The sequence below is a fragment of the Neolamprologus multifasciatus genome, chromosome 20 (genome assembly GCF_963576455.1).
Source record: "Neolamprologus multifasciatus chromosome 20, fNeoMul1.2, whole genome shotgun sequence".
NCBI classification, from domain to species: domain Eukaryota; kingdom Metazoa; phylum Chordata; class Actinopteri; order Cichliformes; family Cichlidae; genus Neolamprologus; species Neolamprologus multifasciatus.
In genome coordinates, this window is record NC_140458.1 from 28,791,998 (window position 1) to 28,817,688 (window position 25,691).

General features: G+C 40.5%; 2 protein-coding genes across 7 annotated transcripts; both read right to left on the reverse strand.

Moving 5' to 3' along the window:
- Positions 1 to 1,909: 1,909 nt before the first annotated feature.
- On the reverse strand, positions 1,910 to 19,315 carry l3mbtl1 (L3MBTL histone methyl-lysine binding protein 1). Of its 5 annotated transcripts, none has more exons than XM_085146983.1 (22): positions 19,047 to 19,315; positions 17,790 to 17,985; positions 13,411 to 13,592; positions 12,997 to 13,123; positions 12,302 to 12,479; positions 12,084 to 12,219; positions 11,937 to 11,985; positions 11,549 to 11,637; positions 10,414 to 10,518; positions 10,157 to 10,292; positions 9,799 to 9,890; positions 9,340 to 9,491; positions 7,976 to 8,052; positions 7,600 to 7,685; positions 7,361 to 7,471; positions 6,423 to 6,564; positions 5,747 to 5,849; positions 5,255 to 5,443; positions 5,138 to 5,187; positions 4,532 to 4,689; positions 4,381 to 4,443; positions 1,910 to 4,150 (listed from the first exon to the last, which is right to left on the reverse strand). In XM_085146983.1, exons 2-22 carry the CDS (start codon positions 17,953 to 17,955, stop codon positions 4,016 to 4,018), a joined length of 2,526 nt encoding a protein of 841 aa, XP_085003109.1. In that variant the 5' UTR covers positions 17,956 to 17,985; positions 19,047 to 19,315; the 3' UTR covers positions 1,910 to 4,015. The 5 variants fall into 5 exon arrangements, with proteins under 5 accessions (XP_085003109.1, XP_085003107.1, XP_085003108.1 ...); XM_085146981.1 differs by having other exon boundaries at positions 6,375 to 6,564; XM_085146982.1 differs by having other exon boundaries at positions 5,138 to 5,163; positions 6,375 to 6,564; positions 17,778 to 17,985.
- Positions 19,316 to 19,426: 111 nt separating this feature from the next.
- Positions 19,427 to 24,343, reverse strand: LOC146495159 (uncharacterized). Of its 2 annotated transcripts, none has more exons than XM_085146995.1 (6): positions 24,129 to 24,343; positions 23,586 to 23,746; positions 21,828 to 21,946; positions 21,514 to 21,716; positions 21,293 to 21,379; positions 19,427 to 21,142 (listed from the first exon to the last, which is right to left on the reverse strand). In XM_085146995.1, exons 1-6 carry the CDS (start codon positions 24,233 to 24,235, stop codon positions 20,656 to 20,658), a joined length of 1,164 nt encoding a protein of 387 aa, XP_085003121.1. In that variant the 5' UTR covers positions 24,236 to 24,343; the 3' UTR covers positions 19,427 to 20,655. The 2 variants fall into 2 exon arrangements, with proteins under 2 accessions (XP_085003121.1, XP_085003120.1); XM_085146994.1 differs by having other exon boundaries at positions 23,613 to 23,746; positions 24,129 to 24,338.
- Positions 24,344 to 25,691: the final 1,348 nt, after the last annotated feature.

Genomic DNA, 25,691 nt, shown 5'->3' on the forward strand with positions numbered 1-25,691 from the left:
TGCGCACGCACTGTTAAATAAACTGTGTTTTAAAACTCACTTGTTTTGTAAGCATCTATCACAGATTGTAGGCCAATAAAATCATTTAGTTTAATTAAGGGCAGATATTTTTAGCGCAACACAACTCTTGTACATGGCTTGCTGGGCTATAATCTGTCAAACATATCTCTCACGAATGATATCAAGTCATTTTGAGCCTGAAAGAACATCGATGTCACAAGGTACACGTTGCAATCCATTTTTGCTCAGGTGACTTTTATATATCCTATAGCGTATCCTTACTGACATTAAAAATGTCTTTTTCAAGAGAGATGTGGCCAAGAGGGCAGCAGAAAGTGAGATTTCTCCAGGTTCTCTGAATGTTTTGATGATATCATATACTGTAGATGATGAGAAAAGATCTTTGGTTCCTCAGACACCCACAAATGCAGGTAATAGCTCTGTGATGCAAAGAAGAAGGCATGGAAACACTGGGCCAAAGATCTGAGGCAAAGAGGAAAACTGTTGTTAAAAGAAGCGGGGATGCTGCACACTGATAATCATGGCCCCATTTAAACTTACTGCACTCATATGTGACCTGTGACCCATTAAGATATCTAGATTCTGAAACAGCCCCATATAGTTCATAGACTGGTAACCGTTACCTCGTTTTTTGAGGTTGTCGAGTGGCTCTATGCCCAGTTAGTGGGGCATAGTCACACAGTCCCACAGTTTGAGAACAACTAAAAACAATAAAACTTCGACAGACTGCAGAATAAGTCAGCAGAGTCTACTCCCAGCAAGGTTTGTCAGTTTAGATGTGTTTTAACACACATGAAAGAACGTTTGAATAAAAGTGTGTCATCTTCCCCCCTAAACACTATGTTGTATAAAGATGTTACATGACAAACTAAACTAAAAAAGTATTTATGAAGTATTCATTGAACTCCCCGGGCTTTATAAATATCCAAGTCATTTTCTTTCAAGGTTTTATGACAGTGATGTCAAACTCATTCTACATTGTGGGCTGGGCCAGAGCGATTACATGATACATGTGTAAAGTTCATCGCTCTGACTGCCCTGTAATTAAACATTTAGATTATAAAGTTTTCATTAATTACCAGAAAATGTAGTTGTACTTTTGTGTGGTATGGCTGGTGGGTGAAGTCTGTATTAATCGGAAAAGCTGACTTAAAATACAGTTAAAAGTTTGAAATATACTCAAAATATATCCTTCAAATTTTCTAAAGCTGTCCGGTGGGAGAGATTGGAGTGTTTGCCAGGCTGATTTGAACACCAGGGCTTTATGTTTGACGCTCCTGATTTATCATATCATTTGGGGTTTTTTACTGTACTGTGGGTTCAGGTTTCTATATCATGCTTCTGAATACTGAACTGCAACAAGCTTTCAATATTAAAATGCGCACAGAGCTGAACTAACACAGCTGAATTAACACAGCTTAACACTAGTTTCAGTGTAATGGGACTTTTCTTTTGTTTAACTCTGCTCCTCGTACAGAAAACATGGGTTAATGTTAAAACCAAAAGTCCTGACTTTGCTTAGCGCCATCTTCTGATATTATTAAGAAAAAAATAAGACCTGGTCAACTGCTGCTCCTTCCTGTATGAAACATTTGTTACCCAGCAGTCAACTGAGTGCTTTGTTTGTAGTCTTGCTGCTGCAGGTTATCAGCAGCGCCTGCTTTCTGGCCTCTGCAGTGGAACGAGAAGATAAGTAGTGAAAGCAGAAAGGGCGTGGAGGGAGTTATCGCCACCATGGCCAAGTGCTGACAACAACACGATCAACAGGGGGATGTGCCTGTAGGCATAGTCAGTTTATAGTCAGTACTGTGCACACAGAATACCTGCACACACACAGGAAATGCAGGATTTATCATCCGTGGCAGGAGGCAAGAGGCAGAGACATTAATCAGACAAGACAGCTGTGGATGTTTATTAATTCATATGGTTTAAATGACATTTGTGACCCAAGATTATCTTGACACGCACACACACGCACACAAATCCCACCAGAGAGACATACAAAGAAGTAATATTTAAGATTCCAGGAGCCCTTAAAACATTCAGCTTTCGTCTCACAATATCAACTCCATACAGTGTTTTAAACAAACCCTGACATCAAATGTAAACATTTCTGAGAACACAGTTCGCCCGGCGCTTCCTTCACATGTAAACTGCAAGAGCGCTCCATTGGCTAGATACCAAATACGTGTTTATAGTGCAAAAGGTGGATTTTTTGCACTCTCTAGTGACCGAGTGTGGGAATATCCATGTGTAAAATCCATTTGAATTTCACAGTTGTGCTAAAATCCCAATGCAAAGAGTCCGTTTCATCTATCTATAACAGCTAAAAAATAATTTCAGACGTTTTGCATATAGAGATAAAAATTCAAACACTGTCGTTTGTTTTCTCTGCCTCGGATTCGAGAGCTGAGGGTCGACGTTCTAAAAGTTACATCTCGTCCTTCACTCGAGCGCTCACATTTTCGGTGCAGCGCGCAGAATTTTGAGGCAGTGAACATAAAGAACTAATACTCAGGAATAATCAGTGAAATGAGCTTCCTCTGCGACTCAATCACAAATCTAAACAGTCTGAACAAAGCATCTCATTTGATTTCCTTTTTTTTTTAACATTACAGTGCAACAATTTGTCTAATATATAAGGAACTGTAATATTAACTGTTGCTGAATACAGCACTTCTGTATCAGCTTCTTTATTGCACAAAACGTGAAGCCTATAAGAGCCTCACAGACCAGCCTCACCTACTGCATCAAAATCCTTTTACTTACTTTTTTTTTTATGTGGAACCCTTTCTTGTCTTTTACCCAACCTTTTTTTTTCCCTTCATTTCCATTAGTTGATACAGTATTTCAGGATGTTTTCTTTTCAACCTTGATACATGTTCCTTTCACTTTTACTCGTCAGACTGCAAACTGATGGGTTTTGTCACAATCCAGGTAAGAGTTCTCATCACATCTGGCCATGTGTGAACTTTATCTTAAGGTAAGTTGACCTCTTTGGAGGTTTCAACTATCCTGGTACATCAATAGGAATTATTCTAACTTAGGAAGTAAACATACAGTATCAGTACTTATATCAGCTGCATTGGTGTAGGCAAGAAATGGATGTTAATCTTCCTTGTACAGGAAAACAAATAAAACAGTATGTCTGTTTAACAAACATCTGTTACATGACATCACCTATTTTTTCCCCTTCACACCACTGAGAGCAGCGGGTGTCTGCAGTTCTCTGCCCATCCATGTGTCCATAAGTTTGTATACCTTAAGATGGACACCTTTGTTCATCTTAATCAAGGACATGATACCTTTTGAAGGTTTTCGGGGATTGTCTTTAATTTTGGAAGTTCAAGCACGAACTGATTAGAATTTGGTAGTCGGTGTTTAAAAGTCGCTGAGAGCTTTTGGCTTAATTCACACTGTGATATCATTTCTCACAATAGCTTAAAAGGATATGTTATTTATAAAATTAGAACATTTATGTTCAAATAGTAAAAAAGTTACCCGCAGAGAGACATGGATGTAAAGTGTGCTTTGGTAGGCAGAGAAATGCAACCGTGGGGTTTCCAGCCGTTCCCGCTGGCTTATAATTCAAATTCAGTATAAAGTATGTGGGTTGAAATGTTGAGATTTAGCACAGCACACACAGATGTACTGTGGCCAAGGGATATTTTTTGAGGGGTTTTGGGTGAACCAAACCCATCAGTTTCTGTTTTCCTACATCTGCTCCATCCTCATATCCATGACAGTCCTCCATTACTCTCCAAAAGTATTCATATTTTCTAATCAACCTGAATCTTCTAATCTCAGCTCTGTTTCTCTTTACCCTGATCGGACCTCACCCCCCCCCCCCCCCTCCCCTCCCTCCTCCCTCTCTCTGATGGGTACAGGACACCGAACACATGGAAAAAGGGGTCAGGGTCTTTTTCCCTGCAACAGAATGAATTTGGCACATGATGATTGGCGGCACAGCGCTGCCGCTGAGTGAGGGCGGGATTCACTTCAGTCCCTCGTCTGTGCTCTTGAACATGAGGATGGCGTTGGAGATCTTGAGGGCGGGGCCTAGCTTAATGCTCATGATCTTCACAATGTCGGTCTGGGTCAGCAGCAGGAAAGCCTCCCCGTCGATCATCTAGAGAGACACAAATGTGGAGGTAGTAAGTGGAGAAAAGTTTGTTCCATCTGGTCAAATATCAAATTATAGTAGCCCCTCGCAGTGAAATCCACTCAGAAATATTATACAGCTGCAAACATGTAAGAGTGCAAGACAGTCTAAACAGCGTCAGTAATGAATGACATGTTTACACTGCAAATCTTTATTCATCCTTCAGTTATTAATCCACAAGCATTTAATGGTCTCACCTCTTCTTTGAAGAGACGAGCCTGTTCTTCACAGCCAATTAAATTCTGGACAAATCTGAAGACCTGCGGCACAGATGCAGCGGATTTCAGGTAATCGTATAAGTCAGAGAAAGAATGTAAATAATTATGGAGGCGAACGACATTTTCCCACCTCCTCGACGCTCCATGCGGCCACCTGGCTGGCGTGAATGCCCTGAACGCCGGGCAGCAGCTTGCAGTGCTGTTCCCAGCACAAAGACAGAGTGCGGTCTGATTGGTTGCTCAAAGCTGACATGAACAGTGATGGATACACTCCCTGTGAGGACATGTCTGTGCACAGAAACATACATACACATGATGAAACATGTGATTGTACAAACATGGAAATTTGAGGGCAATATGAGATACATGAGCTGACTGGATGTTTGTTGCAACCGTTGCCTGTCTAAATACTGTATCTAGAATCTTATAAAGACAACATGATTGTAAAATTATCTTAAAAGCATTAAGTAATTATATAAGATAAATACGTTGACAATCATTTAATTTTGGGTATCATAGCAGAAAAAGCAACGGTTAATTCATTTCTATTAGATTGCTAGGCTCAGTGGAAGCTCTAAAAACTTCACCGGTGAGTTAAAAAAGGTCTGCCGGCCTTTTCACAGTAACAAATACTGCATATCAAACGATTAACATGCAAATCTTCTGATTAGATTATTAGTATTTCTTGTTTTGAGGTGAGGTGCTGCGAAAACAAAAAACAAACAGTGCAACTTACTCTGGTAGTCCCTCTGTTGATTCTTTCTGTATTTGGGAGGACGACCAATCCTGAAAATACAGAAAATGAATGCGAGAAAAAACAAACATGCACACAAATACATGGACACCACTTTACCTGCCACGGTAATGAGTCTTCTTAGTCCTCTGACCAAAGAAGTGGTTTCTCTTGCACTCTGAGTCTGATAGGTCAGCCTTCAGCCTACCCTGGTTACGCTCAGCCAATGGGCAGCCGGATATGCAGTGATGGGCGGTGAAACGACCGGTGACATGGCCTGAGCCGTCACACCCTGGAGTTGGACACTTCCTGTTTCAAAGACAAAAATGGAGATATGCTTTCTGTGCATTTTAGCATCTAAAAAAAAATCTTTTTTTTTTTTTTTTTAAAAAGTTGGGACTCTGTGTAAAATGTCAACAAAAACATGGCCCCGTCCCAACTTTTCTTTAGATCATTGACTGATAATGTCAAATTCAAAATGATGACCCACTTTCTCAGTTCAAATATTTAACTTTTTTATTCTGTTTTCATTTAGGTTTTACACATCATCCCAAGTCTTTGGAAAAATCCTGCATTTAATGACAGGATGACATAGCTGAGTTCAGGATTTACCTGTTGTGGAAGCTGTATTTGTTGGTTCTGGGCTGACTGATGGGTTTACAGGGAACAGAGGAGGTGTAGGTGGACTGGCCTGTAGCAGGAGGCTCCCTCACACCTACATATATACAAACACAGAGGAGAACATTCACATACACTCATAGGCTGACATTCACAATCACGGCATTTATTATGCCTTAAAGAAATCATGTAAATAACAAGTGGCAAACCGTGAGGCTTTAAAAAGATCCACTAATGTCCACACGAGACTGGCTTTACAACAGAAAAAAAACATTTGGTCTATAAAGTCACCCATTTAGCTTGTATTAAATCTTAAAGTTATGGATATGCCTGACAATGTAGATTCAATCATTACCTAAGAACAGTTTCTGTTAATCCAGTTTTCTTATTGTTAGGTAAAGTTAGCATGCCATTAAATATCACAGTGAATTACACTTGCTATGTAAGCTAGCTTGTCAGTGCTAGCATTAGCCAATATCTTAGCAACACTGCCTTCAAAGTTCAACAAAATATTAAAATAAAGTTTCAGAACAGTCCGTAACACAATACTGATGTCACTATGGCCACTTCTATCTTTTATATACAGTCTATAGAAGATAACAATAGGCTTAGAAGTTTTGACCTCCAGTTTTAAGTGAAGAAAAAGGAGTCACGTGAGGCTGGTTGCTACCATGCGGTTGCTGTGTTTTAGTGTCCCGTGGAGGGATTTTAAGCGGGTGACTGGTCGCCTCGCACCAGCCTGCTGGATGGATGTCTGGGTGATCTGAGTCTACCCACTCATCATAGACGTGACTCCAGCCATCATAATGGATCTGAACAAGAAGAAGAGAGCGGGCTGTAATAGATATAAATAGTCCACATGCACTCAAGCTCAAAATGTACAGAAATCAACAATCAACTGCAAAGAAGTATGATACAGTAATTGGACATGGAAGATCTTATTCCTGCAGACCTATCCAAACTGACAGGCACACATTAAACAAACTTTGTTTCTTCTGTTTACTTCTCTTAGTCGTTGTGCTGTTATTTCTGATGACTGATCTGATCATCTACACACACACAATCCACTTTATTGATCTAGTCTTTTATCTCTGTTTGTCTTCTTCACTTCTGCAAAATTCTTGTTCAAACAGTTCCTGACAAGGCAAGATGGTTTAACCCATGAGACTGGCATCTTCTGCTTGTTTTCCAGGGTTGATTCATTGCATCAGTTAGATTGCAGGTTGCGCGAGCACCTTGGTTTATCTGGATCTTGATGGTCAGACCGAAGGGATCATATGCTTGATTGTCAGGATGGTCGGTCTTTGAAAGCGGAGCTCAGAGAGGTTGAAAAGTGGTCCACCGAGATGATATTTGATCTCCAGACTTGTTTATTGTTTTATTTATTGAAGCACAGCTGCTGAGCATAAGGATTTTTTTTATTTACGAGTCTTGACTCCTTTTTTATAAAGCTGATACTGGGATTCTGTTTAATTGTGTTGCTCCCAGCTCTTTGACTGATTCTTGGGATCTTTTAATCTTTAGGAATCGATCAATCAATTAATTTTCTTCAAGAAAATGGGTTCAAGTAATCATTCCACAACATTAAAGAACTACACAAAGTTGTACCTTAATGCGATGCGTGTCCACCTCCTCAACTGTAGCCACTCTTATGAGACCGGGACTTCTCTTGTCCACAGCCTCCAGTTTCATCTGAGGCTGAAAGCTGTGAGGTGACCGCTGGAGCAGAGGATGATGGGATTTCACATTCACGTTGACAACAAAACAAACTAGACATATTTTCCATTAATCTGTGACTTTACTGTTCGTAATGCTAGCTCTTCTTTACTTTTTATCTGCATTCTCACCACTTTAAAGGCATCAGCAGCCACTGCTTTGGATCCTGTCTCCTCCAAGTATCGAGACCAGGCGAACCGGCCCTGATCTGGATAATCTGGTGCAGGAAAAAACTTTCACCAACGTAAACAGCCATAAAACCTTACACGGTTTTGCCTGACTTTATATATCACTTATTAAAAAACAGCTTTTGTAAGTTTTAAGCATAGATACATATGTCAGGTACTAACTTTTAACTGTCACACGTTCATCCTCAGTTTAACGGTAATAAAAGAAAAAAAAAGAGGGCAAGTGTACAAAAGAGTAACTGAGCAGAACTCACGATGAACCCATGATATGACAATGAGCATGGATAAACTACTGATTAACAGGGATCACATTCCTCACCTTGGGGTGGTGTTAGAGGGAGGTTCCTTTCTTGGCACCAACCAATAGGATGAATGTACGGACTGCTGGAATCACACCTGCATGTTGTGACACACAACAATATGCACAATTTAGGTTCAATAGAAATTTCTGCGAACTTACAGGAAAATTAAGACTGAACTGATGAGAGATTATGCTGCAGGAAATAAATCAGCATCTAGCTGTTGAAGAAAGTGAAACTTTTAAATCCTGAAAGATTTGTGTTTCTCTTTGTTGATGTGATCTAAAGACACTTGTTTAGTAGTATTGTATCCATAGTGACATTGATGTAAAGGTGGATTTGTTGTACTGCTCTGGATCTCTGTAAAGATTGTGTTACAGGAATGTCAGTGTTTGCACGACACTTTTTTTCTGCATCGCTCAGTAAACAATCTGAGCTGACTGTGTTGACAGTTACTTTTACTGAAACACAGGAGCGAGAAAAGAGAGAGGTGAAAAAACGAGAAAGCAGCACGCATCTGCTGCGTGCTGGGAGAAAACTGGCACATGCGCTGAAACGAGTGAGCCAGATAAAAGTCCAGCCTGCTACGTTTTGTTTAATGGAGGCATTATCTTTACGTTAATCAACACACCGTGCTTATGCAGCTCGGCTGCTGTAGTCTGAATTGCCGTGATGTGTACTGAAAAAGAAATCGGATACATGGAAAACATATTAGATGTTCACACTGAGAAAAGTCCAAGGATTTTGGCTGAATCATGCATGTTCTTAATGCAGCGCCGCTTGACGTGTGACGATCACGGGAAACCAATATTGATTTTTGGCCTTGTCCTTTGCACACAGAGACTTCTGCAGATTCTCTGAATCTTTTGATGATATTATGGACTGTAGATGATGAGATAATTGCACAATTGTACATCCATTTTTTTTGTTTTTTTGCAGACAGACGAACCTTTACTTCTGAGCAAGGTTGCCTCTCTAAAATGTTCTGAAATGAACATTTCACAAACGTAATTTTATAATCTGAAATGGTCACATATCACCTATGACACAGCATCAAATAGCTGTTCAGTCCTAATAAAGGTGTGAATTTCGTTCCACGGGATTCAGAACTTTTTGCAAACTCCAGCAGCCATCATTAATCTGCCTTAACAATGCTGATTGCTCTCCTCTTGATTAAACTCAAACCTCCAGCTACACCAGTAGAATAGAGAAAAACTTTATTATAATTACCCTTTTCTATGACAGCACGAAATATCTAAATAGCTGTATTCTCACCGATACTGCTTCAGATTTATATGAACATATCAAAAGCCCAATCACAGTATAATTTTAGAAATCCTTTAAATCATTTCCCAAAAGCATTCAGAGAGATGCTATGACTCACCAGTAGTCATATGTGTCATCCCAGTTGTCAAAATGAACCAGGAAGCGGTCGTCCACCACATCGGTGATGGTTGCTACACAGATCAGGGAGGGGTTCATACGATCGACGGCCTCCAGCTTCATTCCTATCTCAAAACCACACTTCACATCGATCTGGAAAACCAGGGGAAGCGTTACCTTCTTTGGTGTGCTGTTGAGCCACTTGTCAAGATTTTTAGATTATGATCTCCCTGCATTCGGTATTTACATTAAAATTATCCAGGACCTTATTAAACAAAACAGTTCAGTTTGTCTTCAGTGCTGCATGATCATGATCTAAGGTGCACATTTCTTAAAATAAGCTTTTCATTATAATAGCTGAAGTTGGGAATTTTCCTTGCACCGAATCAGTCACCTCATCCAATACGTGTGTGTGTGGTTAAAACAGCCAGCATATATTATACTGCACAGAGATGGTTACCCTTCCGGGACTGGCAAAATGTTCTTTGGGAGCCACTTGTGCTTTAGTCATTCTCAGATAGTTGGTCCAAGTAAACTCCTCCTCTTTACAGCCTGCAGGAAGCACAGAAATACAGAGAGAAGTCACATGTTGGAAGATAGTGCAGGATTTAGAGGAATAGTTTTCACATCTGTGTGCTTTAAAGGTAAAAATGCCAGGAGAGACTCAGCTGAGCTCAGTAAAAACACTAGATCTCATTACTTTATCTGCACCAAAAGAAACCATTCACTCTAAACTTCTTGTGTCGATAAAACACACACTGGGATGGCAAATATTTTTTAAGAATTTATTTAGTGTAAGAATAAGTATGACCTCTGACCTTTGGGGGTGTGCAATTTGTGCCCTGTGCTCTCACACCAGCCTGCAGCGTGGATGTCGGGAGAGTTGGCATTCACCCAGAAGTCATGACAGTCAGAGTAGCCATCAAAATGGAGCCGCAGCCGGTAACCGCAGACCTGACATGACATATCAGAAGAGGAGACACCTCAGTGAACTCATTCTGCATCCAAAGCATTCTGTGAATACATGAAAATGATCCTAAATAAGAAGCCTGGCGGCGACAGTCCACTGGCTCACCTCAGCCACAGTGAGGACAAAGTACATGGACGGATGCTGCGGGTCGATGCCTTCCAGCTTCATCCCGTGTTTGAAGCCGTTCCTCACTGTCGGCACTCTCTGGGACTGGAACATAAAACAACGGCAAAAGTTTCCGTACAACAAGGAGATGGAAGCAAAGTCTGCATAAAAGATTTTTCTGGGGAAACTGAGTGACAGCAAAGAACAGAGAAACCAGCCGAACACCGTGAGAAAAAAGAATAAAATAACAGGGATTATGTCTTCATCTTAATGGTTTTTACTCTTTTATTCCAAGATTAGGTTTTTCATCACTGTTATACAAACCTTTAGATTACTTTAAAATCAAACTCCAACATTTAGTACAGAGGTGTCAAACGTAAGGCCCGGGGGTCACAATCGGTCCGACAAACACTCTAAGACTCCAATCCAGTCTGCTTAGACAGGTTTGGAAAATGGCATAAATTTTGAACTTTTAACTGTATTTTTAAACATTTTATAACTTAACTGATGAAGACCATGGACATTTATACCACACCAACATAACTATATAGTAGGTAAACTATTCTGCTGGATACACTCACAGCTCAAAAAAGAAGAAGCAAGTTCTTTGAATTAACATACACTTTCTGTTTTGGAATAGTCTGAGCAATGAGCTTTCTTTTGTGTAATTTTCAGCACTTATTTCTTACAATTTAAGCCCAACGGGCTGCGCTGACAGATTTCTTTCATTTGATACAGCAGTGTTTCTTTATTGTGTAGAAAAACGGAAACGTACTGCTGAAATTGCACTTCTTTTCTTACGCTGAGATACTTCAGAGATTAAAAGTGTAACTAAAGTTCTTTACACTTACAGAAAAGAGAGTTTCACTGATTTGGCCCGCTTCACTTCAAAGTGGGCACAATGTGAAATTAGTTTTAAATCCTTGATTTAATGTATGAACATATGGCTTTGGCGACATAAATTACTTTGTCCCTCTCTTGAGAGTGCTACACTCAATTTTGCTCCGAGCAATAGATTTGATTGCCTACTACGTTTAAAACAAGTTTTAAAATCCTTTGATGTGTGTGTGTGTGTGTGTGTGTGTGTGTGTGTGTGTGTGTGTGTGTGTGTGTGTGTGTGTGTGTGTGTACATACCTCTTGGAAAACGTTGTTAGGAGCAGCAACAGCTTTGGTCTCCTCCAGGTACTGAGCCCACGTCCACTGCTCTGTCTTACTGTCTCCACCTTCAGGAATTTAAAAAATCAATGCCTGCTGTGAAACTCCAACATTATGCCTTCTATACACTCTGCGTACTTCTCATTTTCGACCTTGCATGTTTGTTTGTTTGTTTGTTTTTTTCAAATAAATTGAAACAAGAAAGGGTATGTAATGAAAGGATAAAGAAGGACACACAGCTTCTGGATGAAGTAAAGAGATGATGTGATTTTATGTGATGTAGTGTTGCAGCTTAGTAGTAATAGTATCCAGTGAAAGATGATATGCGTCCAACAAAACCACTGATGCAAGAAATAAATGCTCCAACCTCCTCTGATGTGTCGGCCATCTGCTTTAGAATAATCCATTTTCTCATCCTTAAAAAGAAAACACGAGAAAGCGCACAACAGGAAACGGTGAGATGGTAGTCACGCATAAAAGCAACTTTAAAACTGAAATAGCAACGCGGTTCCACCGTGCCCTCGATGTCCGAGTCTTCCTCAGATGGACTCAGGTACTCCTTCCTTTTCCTCTTCCTCATGGGCTTCAGGTGATCGGGGTTGAGGGAGACTCTCCCGCCTGCCGGCACCTTCTCCACGCCAATGCTCCTCCTGAGGCGCGGGGAACGAAAGATGAGCTTATGCACGTGGAGCGAGGCGCGTAAACATAAAGGCCGAGCAGCGGGGCACATACTTGTCAGTGATGGGGTCTCTGCGGAGCTCTTCTGTGTAGGTCCGCTGAGCTCTGGGATTATGGTTCTGTTGTCCTGGATCAACCTGGACTCCAGCTTTGACCGGCACCAACCTCTCTGGCTCCAGGGCCACGCCCCTCCCAGAGCTGGCAGGAGCCGACGCATCTGTCACAGACAGGGCTGCAGGTGAAAACACGCCCGTCTGCATCTTTATTGAATATTCTTTGACTTTTCAAAGTTTCTCAGCTGGATTTTAAATTTCTACAAAGAAATCTGCAGCTGCAACCTCTTCACTTGTAAAGAGAAGCTCTGCTACAGCTGATGTAATTACCACTCATTTATGCTTAATACACACACACACACACACACACTGATGACTGAGCCCATGCTGTTTAGTACTTCAAATAAAAGTGCAGGCTGTTTAAACCAGCATGACACGTGTAACACAAGAACTAGTTTAACTCACTGTTATATTTGAAATATCACACATGGTATAAAAGCTGCTTTGGTTATCAAATATGTGTTAAAATATAACAAACACATGTGGCTAAGTAGTATGAAAATCTGTTATCCTGGAGGTGACCGGTTCAGACTGTTTTCTGCTCTGTGTGTGCAAAAATGTAAATGATTCACCAGAGTGCAGTTATTGTGTGTCTGTGCCTGATATTACTATGACCTTACGTAACCACGAGTCTACCTGGCTTGTCTGGAACTCTTTCTGCGTCAGTGGATCTCCCAGAAGTCCCTGCTGCAGGTTCAGCAGTGCTGCTGGCAGTGCCCGGGGTGATTAATGTGCTCAGAGCTCCTAAGTCACTCACACAGAACTACAAGACAAATACACACACACGCATCAGTGCACCATCTGTCAAAATGTGTCCGTGTCTTTACAAACTGTATACTGCTTAAAAAAATTTAAAAAAAAGAAAGTGTATACATATTTATATATATATATATATATATATATATATATATATATATATATATATATATATATATATATGTGTGTGTGTGTGTGTGTGTGTGTGTGTTATTCAGGACTTTGTCGAAAAAGAAATAAAAACAACTTTCAATGACTTTTTTTAAACCACAGCAAAGCTTAATATCACTTTACCTTAAGGTTGCTACTGGGCAGGATGGCCATTCCCTCCTTCAACTCTAGGACATGGACAATGCTACAAGCGCCGCCCACCTGTGCTGTCAGTGCAGGCGTTGCCATCTCATTGGCTCTGCTTCCTTTACCTGGGTTACCCACTGCAACAGCTGGAGTCACCTCCACCTTCTGATGGGCAGGAGCTGAGGAAAAAGATGCACTCGGAATAATAAAGCACAAAGTGATGTACTTCATTGTCATCTGCTTTACTCACTATAAATGGTAAAGGAAAAACAGCGCTCTGTTGCCGTGACAACCAGGCAAATAGTATTTGTTTGTTTCTATAGATTTGCAGACAGGCTTGGTTATCAGCACGCTTCACAAAACTGTTAAACAGCTGCTAATATCATCACTCGGTTTTCACACTCAGTTTTACTGCACATTTCTCTGACATGAGAAACTGCAATAGAAATCAGTATCTGCTGGTTATTAGTGTTATATTATTGTTATTAGTGATTAACACGTTTGTAAAAGACCCGGGGGCACAGACCCTCAGAGAGGGTCACAAGCTAATGTGCTTCTAACGCCAAGTCAGATAAATGGGAGGATTATGTCGGGAAATAAATTCTGTCTGTTTTTTATTTTTATTTCAGTTCATTAAAGTATTTTTTCCCCCCAAAACTTTGTCATGGTTTTTATTTCAGTAAGTTTTCATTTTAAGTAACAACAACAGTCTTGGTTTATCTAATACAGAGCAGAGATTTTGGAAGCAATCAAACTGTTTTCTTAATGTTGTTGTTATTTTGGACAAACGCAGTTTTAATTACCTGATTAACTCTTTTGTTAATAAAATTAAAATAGTAAAAAACTTCTACGGCTTTGGTGAGCTAGAGCTAACGTCTCAGAAAGTGTTGCTTTGTCCGGTGAACACATCAAAACTTAAAGGTTTTCACTAACAAACATGATAATATTGAACATGGAAACTCTGAATTAAAAATTATGCATTAAAACTTATTAATTAATTATGAACAGGCATTGGAAGCTTTGTCAGGATTTGCACATGCAGTGAGGAGTGGCTGAGTGAACTCTATGTACTACCAGTCAAAAGTTTGGACACACCTTCTCATTTAATGTTTTTTCTTTATTTTCAAGACTATTTAAATTGTAGATTCTCACTGAAGGGGTCAAAACTAAGAATGAACACATATGGAGTTATGTAGTAAACAAAAACGTGTGAAATAACTTGTGTTTTATGTTTTAAATTCTTCAAAATAACCACCCTTTGCTTCTGTTACTGCTTTGCACACTCTTGGCCTTCTCTCAATGAGTTTCATGAAATGGTTTTCCAATAGTTTTGAAGAAGTTCCCAGAGATGCTCAGCATCTTGTTGGTCCTTTTGCCTTTACTCTGCGGTTCATCTAATCCCAAACCATTTCCATTTGGTTTAGGTCATGTGACTGTGGAGGCCAGGCCATCTGGCGCTGCACTCATCACTCTCCTTCTTGGTCAAATAGCCTTTACACAGCCTGGAAGTGTATTTGGGGTCATTGTCCTGTTTAAAATTAAATGATGGTCCAACAAACTGGATGGGCTGGCATGTTGGTGCAAGATGTTGTGGTAGCCGTGCTGGTTCAGTGTGCCTTCAGTTTTGAATAAATTCCCCAACAGTGTCACCAGCAAAGCACCCCCACACCATCACACCTCCTCAATGTTTCACGGTGGGAACCATACATGTCGAGACCATCAGTTCACCTTTTCTGCGTTGCACAAAGACACGGCGGGTGGAACCAAAGATCTTAAATTTGGACAATGAGACCAAAGCACAGATTTCCACTGGTCTAATGTGTTTTGTGCTAATTTTGATAATTGTATTTCAAACAAATCTCTTCTGCTTGTTGTTGTTGCTTGTATTAGTTTCTTAGCAGCTATTTGACCATAAAGGCCTGATTCGCGAAGTCTCCTCTGAACAGTTGATGTACAGATCTGTCTGCTACTGGAACTCTGTGTGGCATTTATCTGGGCTCTAATGTGGGTTGCTGTTAACTTGGGATTTCTGAGGCTGGTCAGATGAATTTATCCTCAGCAGCAGAGGTAAATCTTGGTCGTCCCTTTTCTGGGCCGGTCCTCATATAAGCCAGTTTCCTTGTAGCGCTTGATGGTTTTTGCAACTGCACTGCATTCAAAGTTTAGTTATTTTCCGGACTGTCTGACCTTCAGTTCTTAAAGTAATGAGAAGGTGTGTCCAAACTTTTGACTGGTCGTGGATGTAGCATCTTTAACAATCCTTAAACCATCAGCTGGGCCCGATTCCAGGAAGCAGGCTTAGTAAACAACTTTGAATTTGTTAACCCTAAATTGAAGGAAACACTGTTTTTTTCCCCCTAAACGACAGGTAACTTCAACTCTGAGTAGTTACCATGGTTACCAAGTTTCTCTCTCTTACTCCTCCACTCTTGATATGCACAGTTTAATTTCTCCTTCATAAAGTCGCTGTCAAAGTGCACAACGTAGCAAATTCATTCACAGAAGAGGGCATGCTTAGTTCACTGTTTTCTGTACGTAACATAATCGATCAGTAATCGACATGAAGATGGAGACAGCGATTACATCTTAGACTTATTGTCAGTTCAGATTTAAATCTATAGACTCGGTCTTTCTAAAGCTGAATCTCTGTGAACAGTAATGCAGCTGTCACACTGTCAGTCAGTTTGCCCACACTTTAAACATTTGCTGCAGCAATCACTGTTTAAGTTATCAATCATGAGTTGTGCTGTAATCAGTCACACTGATGGAAAAATGACTGTCACAGCTGAGTCTTGGAGATGTTGAGAATATCTGATTGAAGATGAGCGTGAAATGACTAAAACTGAGTTCAATGTTTTTTTACAGTGACGTTTAAGGATGCGCTCAGATAAGCATCATGGATTCAGACTGGATCAGGTCTGGATCCAGCTCATCTCCTCCAGATCCATTCATAGTGGCTTAATTTGTCCCGATACAATCTGCATTCCTTATTTAAAGAGCCTCACCCTCCCAGAATTACACTAAAATATCTCAAATCTATCTGAACAACATGTAAACAGCTCTATAAAAGCTGAGACATTTCTAAAAACGTGTTTGTCCATGCTAACATGCAAAGTCTTACTATCAGGCTACCGGTAACTGAGTAAAACATCTCTACTGTTGCCGTAAGAGAGCCATCATCTATCACTGAAGGCTGATATTACATAAAATTACGAACGCTTACACTGGGGAACATTAAAGCACAGTTTTTCCTCTAAATCTAATTAAAAACTTTTATCCAGTAATGGCAGACATAATGAAATCCTCTGTGAAAAATGAAATTATTACAGCCCATCAGTACATTAAATTTTTACTGAATAATTATTGGGAAAAAATGTAATGGTTATAAACTGCTGCAATAACTGTTTTTTTACTGAACCAAAACTGACTTGAGGGCAGACTGTCTGTTGCCGTCTGGGTTACTAATCTCACAGGTCCATCAGTAAAGTGTGGCTCGTCTATTTCTCCAGATTTTTATCTTCCCGGACATCTCCTAGATTTTGTCCCTGTCAGGTTACAGCTGAATCATTAGGGTTAAAAATCAGAACTATAGCTTCATCTAATGAAAAGTTGGCTAAATAATCACCGCAGTCAGTACAGAGAAGTTAGATATTTCATATTGAACATTTATATTGTGCATGATGATGACAGAACGGCTCGTGGCTCAATAAAATGACTCTTTTCCGCACTTCTAAACGGACTAAAAGGAGGCTCTGCTCCTTGTTTACCTGTTGCCATGGTGAATCTGCCCTCCTAAAGTAAAAGAGGTCAATTTTAACATTTTAATTTAAATGTATCCAGCTAATGATTTTATTAGACTGAGATTTAAAGCGGATGACTTGTTCGATGAAAAGAAAAGATACGTTTTTAATTAACAATTTAATTTTCATTGGGGTTTTTTATTTTTAATCACAAATGCAGCTTTTTCATCAATAAACTTGACCTGAATTACTGACAGAATGATCTGAAGCTGTTTAGTAAGTCTATGAAGGTTTTCTGGAAATGAAGACTCAGAGTTGATTTTTAAACTCACAGCTTTGTGAACAGAGACCTAATAAGATGAGTTGCATCTTTTGTGTATATATTTCTATGTGATGTTATTAAGTCAACCATTAAAATGACCCTTGTTTTGTAATGTGATGCCTGTGAATGAGGTTAAACATTGCAGGTGTAAATTCTGAACTATGACCTTACAATTTGCCTGGTAAATTATTACACTGCTGGTTACTTCTCAATTCGTTTTTCAGTCTAATGAGGTCAGAAGACACGATCAGTGTTTTCCCCAACAGTGCTTTAGTAGAGTATGTATTTGTGAACATCCTTACATATGAGTTCACCTGGTAGCAGGAGAGCAGTGGTGGTGTGGGGCTGAGGCCGAGCCTTCTTGGTCACACCATCACCCCCGCAGATGAGGATTGTCTCTGTGGGAGACGAAGATGACGGATCCATAGGGGTGCAGTCCGGTTCTTTGGCTGGAGCCTCCATATTCACTTTGGCACTCATGACGGCGTCCCAGTGTGTTGTGCTGGAGCACTGGGAGACACAGCATGAGAAATAGCACAAAGTAATGCTGTCTGGTTATCAGGTAACAGCTTTAACATTGTGTGTTAAAGATTTATAGAGGAGATTGTACCCAAAACCTGAGGAGGGAGTGCCACAGTATGGACGGGAGAGTAATCCTGCCAATTTAAGCTTTCATTTTTATGTTGTTTGTTATTTTTAAATATATTTCTTTATTGGAACATGTCTGATTTAGAGGCATATACAAAATTCAAATCTTAAATTATAATAATATTATTTTCTGCTATCTTGAAACATCTCTTCTTAATTTACCACACTAGCACCGCTTTTATCATTCAACAAAATACTATTTATCCAAAGTAGAGGACAGAGAGTTTAAATTTTACTTTAAAATTTAACTACATTTCACCCCCCAAAAAAATCTTCCTCTAAAAGTATTTCCAATAAGGCAAAACAGCCATGAACTTTTAAAAGCCATGCAATCCTTCCAATAATAAAAGAATAATGGTGACACACCAATATTTACGCGCAAGCTCCCAAGTCTACACACACACACACACACCGACAGACTAAAATACAGCATTTCAGTTAAAATGGCGGAGGATCTGAAATCCTTGAGGCAAAAAATGTGCTAAAGCAGAGGCTCAATTCCTGTGAAAATCCCATTTAATGAAAAAAGCAACCTTATCGCCCATTCCGGCAATATCTTTAATGAATGAGCAACATTTTCTCCTCGTAACAGCGTTAAGTGTGCCGGGTATTTTTGAAACCTTGGCGCAACTGCTTTAAATTTAAAATTTATATTTAAACCTGCTACGTCAAAGATCCGCTAGCCATTATCAAATTTATATATTAAAGATGATAAGCTTTGTGCTTGATTACATCTCTGACGCCAAAAACGGTTTACCTCGGTGAGGGGAGGAAAAAAAAAAAAAAAGAAACAACAGACTGGCGGGTTTCTTTTTAAACCCAGTGTGACTAAAATATGCTTCTGCCTTCTATAATTAGAGGAAAGTTCTAAAATTTGATTTTAATTCGTGTTTTCAGATTTCAGGAACTGAAATTTGGCTTACCAGCTCTGATCTCCTGCGGCTCCGGGGCTTCGACTGCGCATGCGCGGGTCCACAGTACAGTCACCGCTCGTTGGCTATAATTTAACGCCAAAAGAAAGACTTCCAGTGCGTCGCTCCACTTTCAGTAATGGTCGATAGGTGAAAAAAAAAGTGCTCCCTCGATTAGCTGCAAAAGCGTAAAATAGCTGCTGCAACGATTTTTATTTGGCATGCAAGCGAAATGTTCCCGCTTACATCCATAAATACGCGCTCTGATCATTTCCTCCACAACTGCAGCCTATAATGAGCGAGCGTTTATTATATAATTAGCAGGATATAGGTCATGTCAATACTGCAGTCAAGGTTTTTATAATCCAGACAAAACAACGTCAGGCAGCAAGTTTATTTTTTTAATGAAGATCTTTTATTGAACATAGCATAAAAAAGGACTTTTCCCCCATTAGATCTCATACATGTTAGGGGGGGGGAAAAGTCAGTTCCACAAGATGGAGAATGTGGCTGCGTTCAGCAAGTCTGATGTTTACAGACTCACAGGAGTTCTGAACACATGGACCTTTCCAGCACAAAAACAGTACTAGCTGCAAACTTTAAATAAGGCTTTCCAAAACCCTTCAGTCTGTTCTGAAGCTGGGGAGGGAAAACAACATTACCAGGGAAGCAATCGGCGCAATGGAAGAATCTGAGGAAAAACAGGACGCTGCAAAGGAGTCTCTAGCCAAACTGAAAATCAAAAACTAAAGTAAAGGCTCTTAATAGATTACCTGCTTAATGTTACCAACCTCCTCCCCCCAAAAAGCTACCAAAAGATTGCTTTGTGCTGATTACTCTATGTACAAGTAGTTAAAAGGGATCAAAATAATCCATCTACAATTCAAGTTACTCAAAAGTGAAGTCCAAACCCTCATCTTTAAATTAAGAAGTTCTGTACTACAAGCTCTTACATCCTGAATATGCATCGTTTAACACGAAGACAGACTGATTCCTCGAAGAATGTGACTGAATGTGTAGGTCAAAAACTCAACTGCTCCAGTCCTGGAGCCTACTCTTCAACAATCATGCGAGCTTGAAAGAGTACGACACAAAATAATTACCAATCAAAGATGGATGCTTCAGACATAAGAGGCCTGGAGACACAAGGAAAGCAAACTGTCAGACTACCAACCAAAACAAACAGCTGCAAACTGAATAAAAGAACATTTAAGACAACTTAATATTCACTGACCAAACAACTTTAAATGAAAGCAGAACAGTAAGAAACCTAAACTTTACCAAATCAGGCACCAGTCACAGAGACATCAACTTCCTCAGGCTATAGTTGTAGAGCCCAGCACCCATTTTCATTAATCCAAAATTCTAAATTTTATTTTTAAACTTTTTTATCTTTATTTTTTTATTTTTTTTAGGGAGCAGATCATCTGAAACAAGTCCAAAAAGCATCGACTGTATTGTGGTTGATGGTCTAATAAACTCCTGCTTTAACAAGTTAAAAGACAAATGTACATTTGAAGGGGGGCGTCAGAAGCATAAACCAGTTATTAAACACTGCTCAATATGTACAGCATAATGATCAAGCTAAACAATAAGAAAACCTCTCCCTTCTCTACACCCACTAATCCTGAGAAGCTGATCTAGACCGTGAACGAGACCTGGAGCGGGACTTGGAGCGGGACTTGGAGCGAGACTTGGAGCGAGAGGCTGAGCGTTTTTCTCTGGACTGGGATCGGCACTCTTCCTCTTGTGGAGATGGGGAGCGAGAGGCAGATTTGGCCACATGGTCTTCTTTTCCATTCTCTACTGGAGAGGGTGATCGGCTGCGGGACTTCTTCTCAGCAGACCGTTCCTTTGATCGGCTACGAGAATCCCTCTCCGACTTTACCTTAGAGCGGCTCTTTGAACGAGACTTGGACTTGTGCTCGGCGGAGCGAGACCGAGATTTGCGAGAGCGTGAACGAGATTTGGATTTGTTGGATCTGTTGGATCTAGAACGAGATCTGCGAGTGCGAGAACGTGATTTGCGTTCTCCTGACTTTGAGCGAGACTTTCTCTCAGACCTGGAGCGGGAATGATGTCGTCTCTTATTGCTGCGGGAACGAGACCTATAGGAACAGAAGCAAAGCTCAGTACAGCCCCACCTTACATGACAGCAATGTCATGACAAAATGTCATACTGAACATACAGAACTTATCAATACCAATAACATAATTAAATCTCCATGTTACTGTTCCAAGATTACATTGATCCTAACCTCGAGTGGGATCTGGAGCGACTCTTTGAGCTCCTGCTCCTGTGGCTTCTGCTTCTCCTGCTGCGGGAGCGACGACGACTGCGAGATCTGAAGATGACAGAGCACGATTTTAAAAAATAAATAAAATTTACATCAGTTTCTTGTTAAATAAACAAAATCTCTGAGCAACAAAATGTACCAAAGCGAGGCTCATCTTAAAAAGCAGTCAGAAATTTGTTTACCTGGAGCGACTGCCAGAGTAAGACCGACGTCTGCGAGGACGGTCCTCCACCAGGCGAATTTTCCGCCCGTTGATGTCAGTACCATCCAGCTTGTCCAGAGCCCTCTTCATGTCGGAATACGTCCGGAACTCAATCACTCCCTCATTGGTGCGTTCCTTGTGGGCATCTGCATAGGTCACCTCTCCTGCCTGACGCATGAAGTCCTGGTGGACGGGAAGAGGATGAGGTGCCGATTATTGATTTCATTCCAAGCACTTCTACAATACATTTTCCCTTTATCTGAAGATTCCCCTCTCTTATTTTCAAATATTTACCTTGAGGTCCTGCCAACTACAGCGGCTGGATAAGTTCTCCACAACGAGGCGGTACTCTGTGCGGACTGGCGGTCCATATTTGTCCCTGCCAGAACGGCTGCGGCTGCTGTAACCGCTACCTTTAAAAAAAACAACAGCACACACAAATAGTTAGAAACCACTAAACCAAACAAGATTCAAAGTACTACTGCTCTGGACTATCAAATGCACTCAAGGCAGTGAGTTTCCAGATTATTGTCCTTGGGGGGGAGGGGGTTTAAATTTGTACAAACAGTCAAAGGGGTTTCTTTGATCTCATTTTCAAACAGCTCCAGTTAAGTGCTCTACAAGCAACTGCATGGGCTCTAAAGTTTGTAGTTTTCAGCATTTGGAAGCTGTTTTCTGCTGCAAAGAACACCACTGCATCTGTTTCCGGCAATACAAAAAACACAAATCAGCATCTGTCTTACTCCAGTACATCACTCTGTGATGCTATAGCTGCATAAAACAAATGGACAGTGATGTTCTTTCAAGACCTCTGTATCCTGTAACACAAACAGAAAGGAGGCATCCACAAAGGCTGCAGTCGGGGACACTGTTCAAATTGATTACGGTGTTAAAAACACACCAATCTTTTGAAAATTGGCATCTTTTTATTTAACCGGATGTCAGTCTGAAATTCTTTTTTCCAGTTTTGATCTTACAACATTTCTTTAGATTGTAAGGTCTGTAAAGGTGCCGATCCACTTATGTTTGCTGTCAACATAAAAACCAATGGCAATCCTCACCATCACCCCTGGTCTATTGGCAAAAGGCTGCTGTCATCATGGCTTCCGGTTAGGTCAGCCAAGGATCAAGGGGGGGCAAAGGTCACACACACATTGTAAGGTGAAAGCCAAGGCCAAACGGGACAGGCAGTCATCTTAGCCAGTCATCTTTAGCCTCAATGGACTCTCAGCCTCAGCCCGCAACTGGACTCTTTCAAATTGAAACATCAAGGACTTTTGTTAATGTTGAATATAAAAAAAAATTATATGTAGACCAAAGTTAAAACACATTTCACATGAAAACGTTAGTCTACTCCTAATGACTACACTAACTAGGTAGCTATGTATGTGGTGATTTGTGTTCAGCCTGTTTTTTTCCCCTCTGGTGCAAACAAACAAAAAATAAAAATAAAAATAAAAAAAAGACACCTTCACATGGCTCGCCCAAATGACAATTATGGTTCAAGTGAATTTTACAATGTATGATAAGAATTTAACAACACTAAACTCTAGACTCAAAACTGCTTTTAAATCTCACAGATTATTGCCCCTTGCAATCAAATAGCATGTAGCTCGTGATGATAATCACTATGGAGGAGCAAAAACGTGCAGGTCACTACCCCTTGGGTGACAGACTGAGAACTGTTCAGCAGGGTGATATAAAACCAAACTGGACTCCCTGATTTGTAAGAATGAAGATAAACCATGGTTGCATGTGATGAAGTTACTGCGTGATATAATGAACAACATGAACAATAGCTCTACTGACAGTCCTACAACGTTGCATGCAACCTGCGCCTTAAAGAACTACCCACGTGGCTGGCTATAACCCATGAGGGGTACCTGGAAAAACCTGATCGAGGGCCAGCTGAGTATCTGTAAACCTATGCGGCAAGTCTGTTAAAATTAGCGTCACCATGAATCATTCAAACAGCTGTCTGTGCAGTCCACGTCGACACCTCACCCCAAGGGGAAGGGGAAGAGAGGGTATCTTGTAATAGACTGCACTTACTGCGCCCACCACCCCAGTAACCCCCACCGTAGCCATCTCGGTCTCGTCGCGGGCCCCGGGCATGCTCGACGATCACCCGCTCCCCACACAGCTCCTTCCCGTTTAACTCGTAAACGGCGTCGTCGGCGTCCCTATTATCTTCGAACTCCACGAATCCATACCTGCAAAAAGAAAGGGTTTAAAAGCATGAGTATGAAATGAGCGTTACCCGCTTACTTGCACGAATTAACTAGCTAATTAGCGTTAGCATACGTTAGCACAGCGACGTGCAAAGTATAAAGACGCCATGTTGGCCACGCGACATTTGCTAAACGTTCATGAATGAAGTTAAAGAAACAAAACGTTTTACATTTATAAGGACAATAATAAACGTCATACATCGACATATTGCGTTTTAGAATCAAACTTAACTTCTAAAAAATATATATCTATCTGCGTAAAAGAGTGAAATGCCACCCCGAGTCCGTGCATCGTTCGCATGAATGGCTACCTTTAATGCTAACTAGTTGGACTCTGGCTTACAAAATTCCGCCGAAAACTTACCCGTTCTTTAAATCAATCTCCATTAGCTTCCCATAGCCGCTGAAAAAACGCTGAATATCTTTTTCGCGGACATGATAGCTTAGTCGTCCGATATAAACTCGAGGCATTGTGATTCGCCTAGAGTGACTGTTCTTCCCTACTGCTCCGAAATTGCTGAATGCTACTGCCGTTAGCTCTCCGCCAGCAACCGGTCGGCTGTTTCGCCAAACCCAGCCAATAAGCTTGAAGCTAACGATGATCAATTTCCGGAACAGAACTTCAAATTAAAAGCTACCGTTTATCACACAAAACCGCAGACATTACGCACACGAGAGGAAAATACTAGTTAAATCCTATGTAAAATCTGCCCTAGTCATTTCCAACTAGAGGCATTTTGTAACTGTACTTTGCAGTGGATACATACAGAGACCATCTTAACTAATTCAAACAAGGATACAATTTTACTTGTAAAAAAAACAAAGAAAACACCCGCAGTCACAAAAACTAGGTAGTTAAAAAACACATGCAACGAAACAGTAAATTGTTGGAATAGTAAAGTCTCTATTGCAATAAAGTTGAATTAGAAAAATTCCCGTTAGCAGCCAGTCACAGAACCAGCCTTACTGATCAGTTTATTCACTCCGTTGGTATTGCCATTTCTGATGTATATGGTCCACAGCTGCATGACAGAATATCTCTATCATTTATAATTTCTGTTTAAAGCCTCTGTGTTGGCCTTCCATGTGGATGCCCAGGTAGTCATAGTCCTCCACCACATCAGTAGCCTGTCCCAGGATACACACGGTTCGTGTCCTTCTGAAAGTCAAGTCACCAACTTCTTTGGTCTTATTCACATTCAGAAGTCAATACTTCCTCAATGACCACTCCACAAAATCATTAACCTCTGCTCTGAATGTCTACTTCCTCCTCATCACTTAAACATCCAGCTGCTGCAGAATCAGAGTATTTCTTTAGGCGACATCACCTGGAGTTGCACTGATTGAAAGTCTGAGTTGTACAAAGTGAAGCAGAACTGAGACAGCATAACCTCAATAGTTTGATAACTATTGGCTAAATTGGCAAACTATAGCTATAGCATCCATATTCTGACTCCAAATGGTAGTATAAGTTTGCGAATTTAAATTAAACATCCATGGTTTGGCTGTATAAAATTGTTGAAACATATTTAGAATATGGCAAGTGGTAGAGATTAAAGAGTACTTATCTGATAGGCTGTGTGCTTAAGTCTGGCTGGTTATGACAGATTTATGTGACTTATAAATCAGTGATTGATGTGTTCACCTGCATACTGGTAGTTTTAGCGCAGCTAAAAAAACCAAAAATTATATAATGATATAGTGACATTTGGGCCTGCAGAGGAAACCTAACTATGGCACCAAGCTTACATATTATCCTGCAGTCAGGTTCAAAATAAATCTGCAACTCAACATGTAATCACCAAACTCAAGGACATTGTCTCCAGTTACCATGGTTATCAGCTGCTCATAATGTTTTAACCTTGTGGGTCTGTGTTTGTTTGTATTGAACAGCAAACCGTGGGCCTTATAAGGACCGTCTATCACA

Coding starts and splice junctions, on each gene's coding strand:
- l3mbtl1 (XM_085146979.1), bottom strand. CDS start 17,955: ATGAGTGCCAAAGTGAATATGGAGGCTCCAGCCAAAGAACCGGACTGC. Junction 13,124..13,410: donor TGCCCAGTAGCAACCTTAAG/GTAAAGTGATAT, acceptor TTTGTCTTGTAG/TTCTGTGTGAGTGACTTAGG. Junction 10,293..10,413: donor TTGTCCTCACTGTGGCTGAG/GTGAGCCAGTGG, acceptor ATGTCATGTCAG/GTCTGCGGTTACCGGCTGCG.
- LOC146495159 (XM_085146995.1), bottom strand. CDS start 24,235: ATGCCTCGAGTTTATATCGGACGACTAAGCTATCATGTCCGCGAAAAA. Junction 21,717..21,827: donor GTAGTTGGCAGGACCTCAAG/GTAAATATTTGA, acceptor CCCGTCCACCAG/GACTTCATGCGTCAGGCAGG. Junction 21,143..21,292: donor CGCTCCAGATCCCACTCGAG/GTTAGGATCAAT, acceptor CTGTTCCTATAG/GTCTCGTTCCCGCAGCAATA.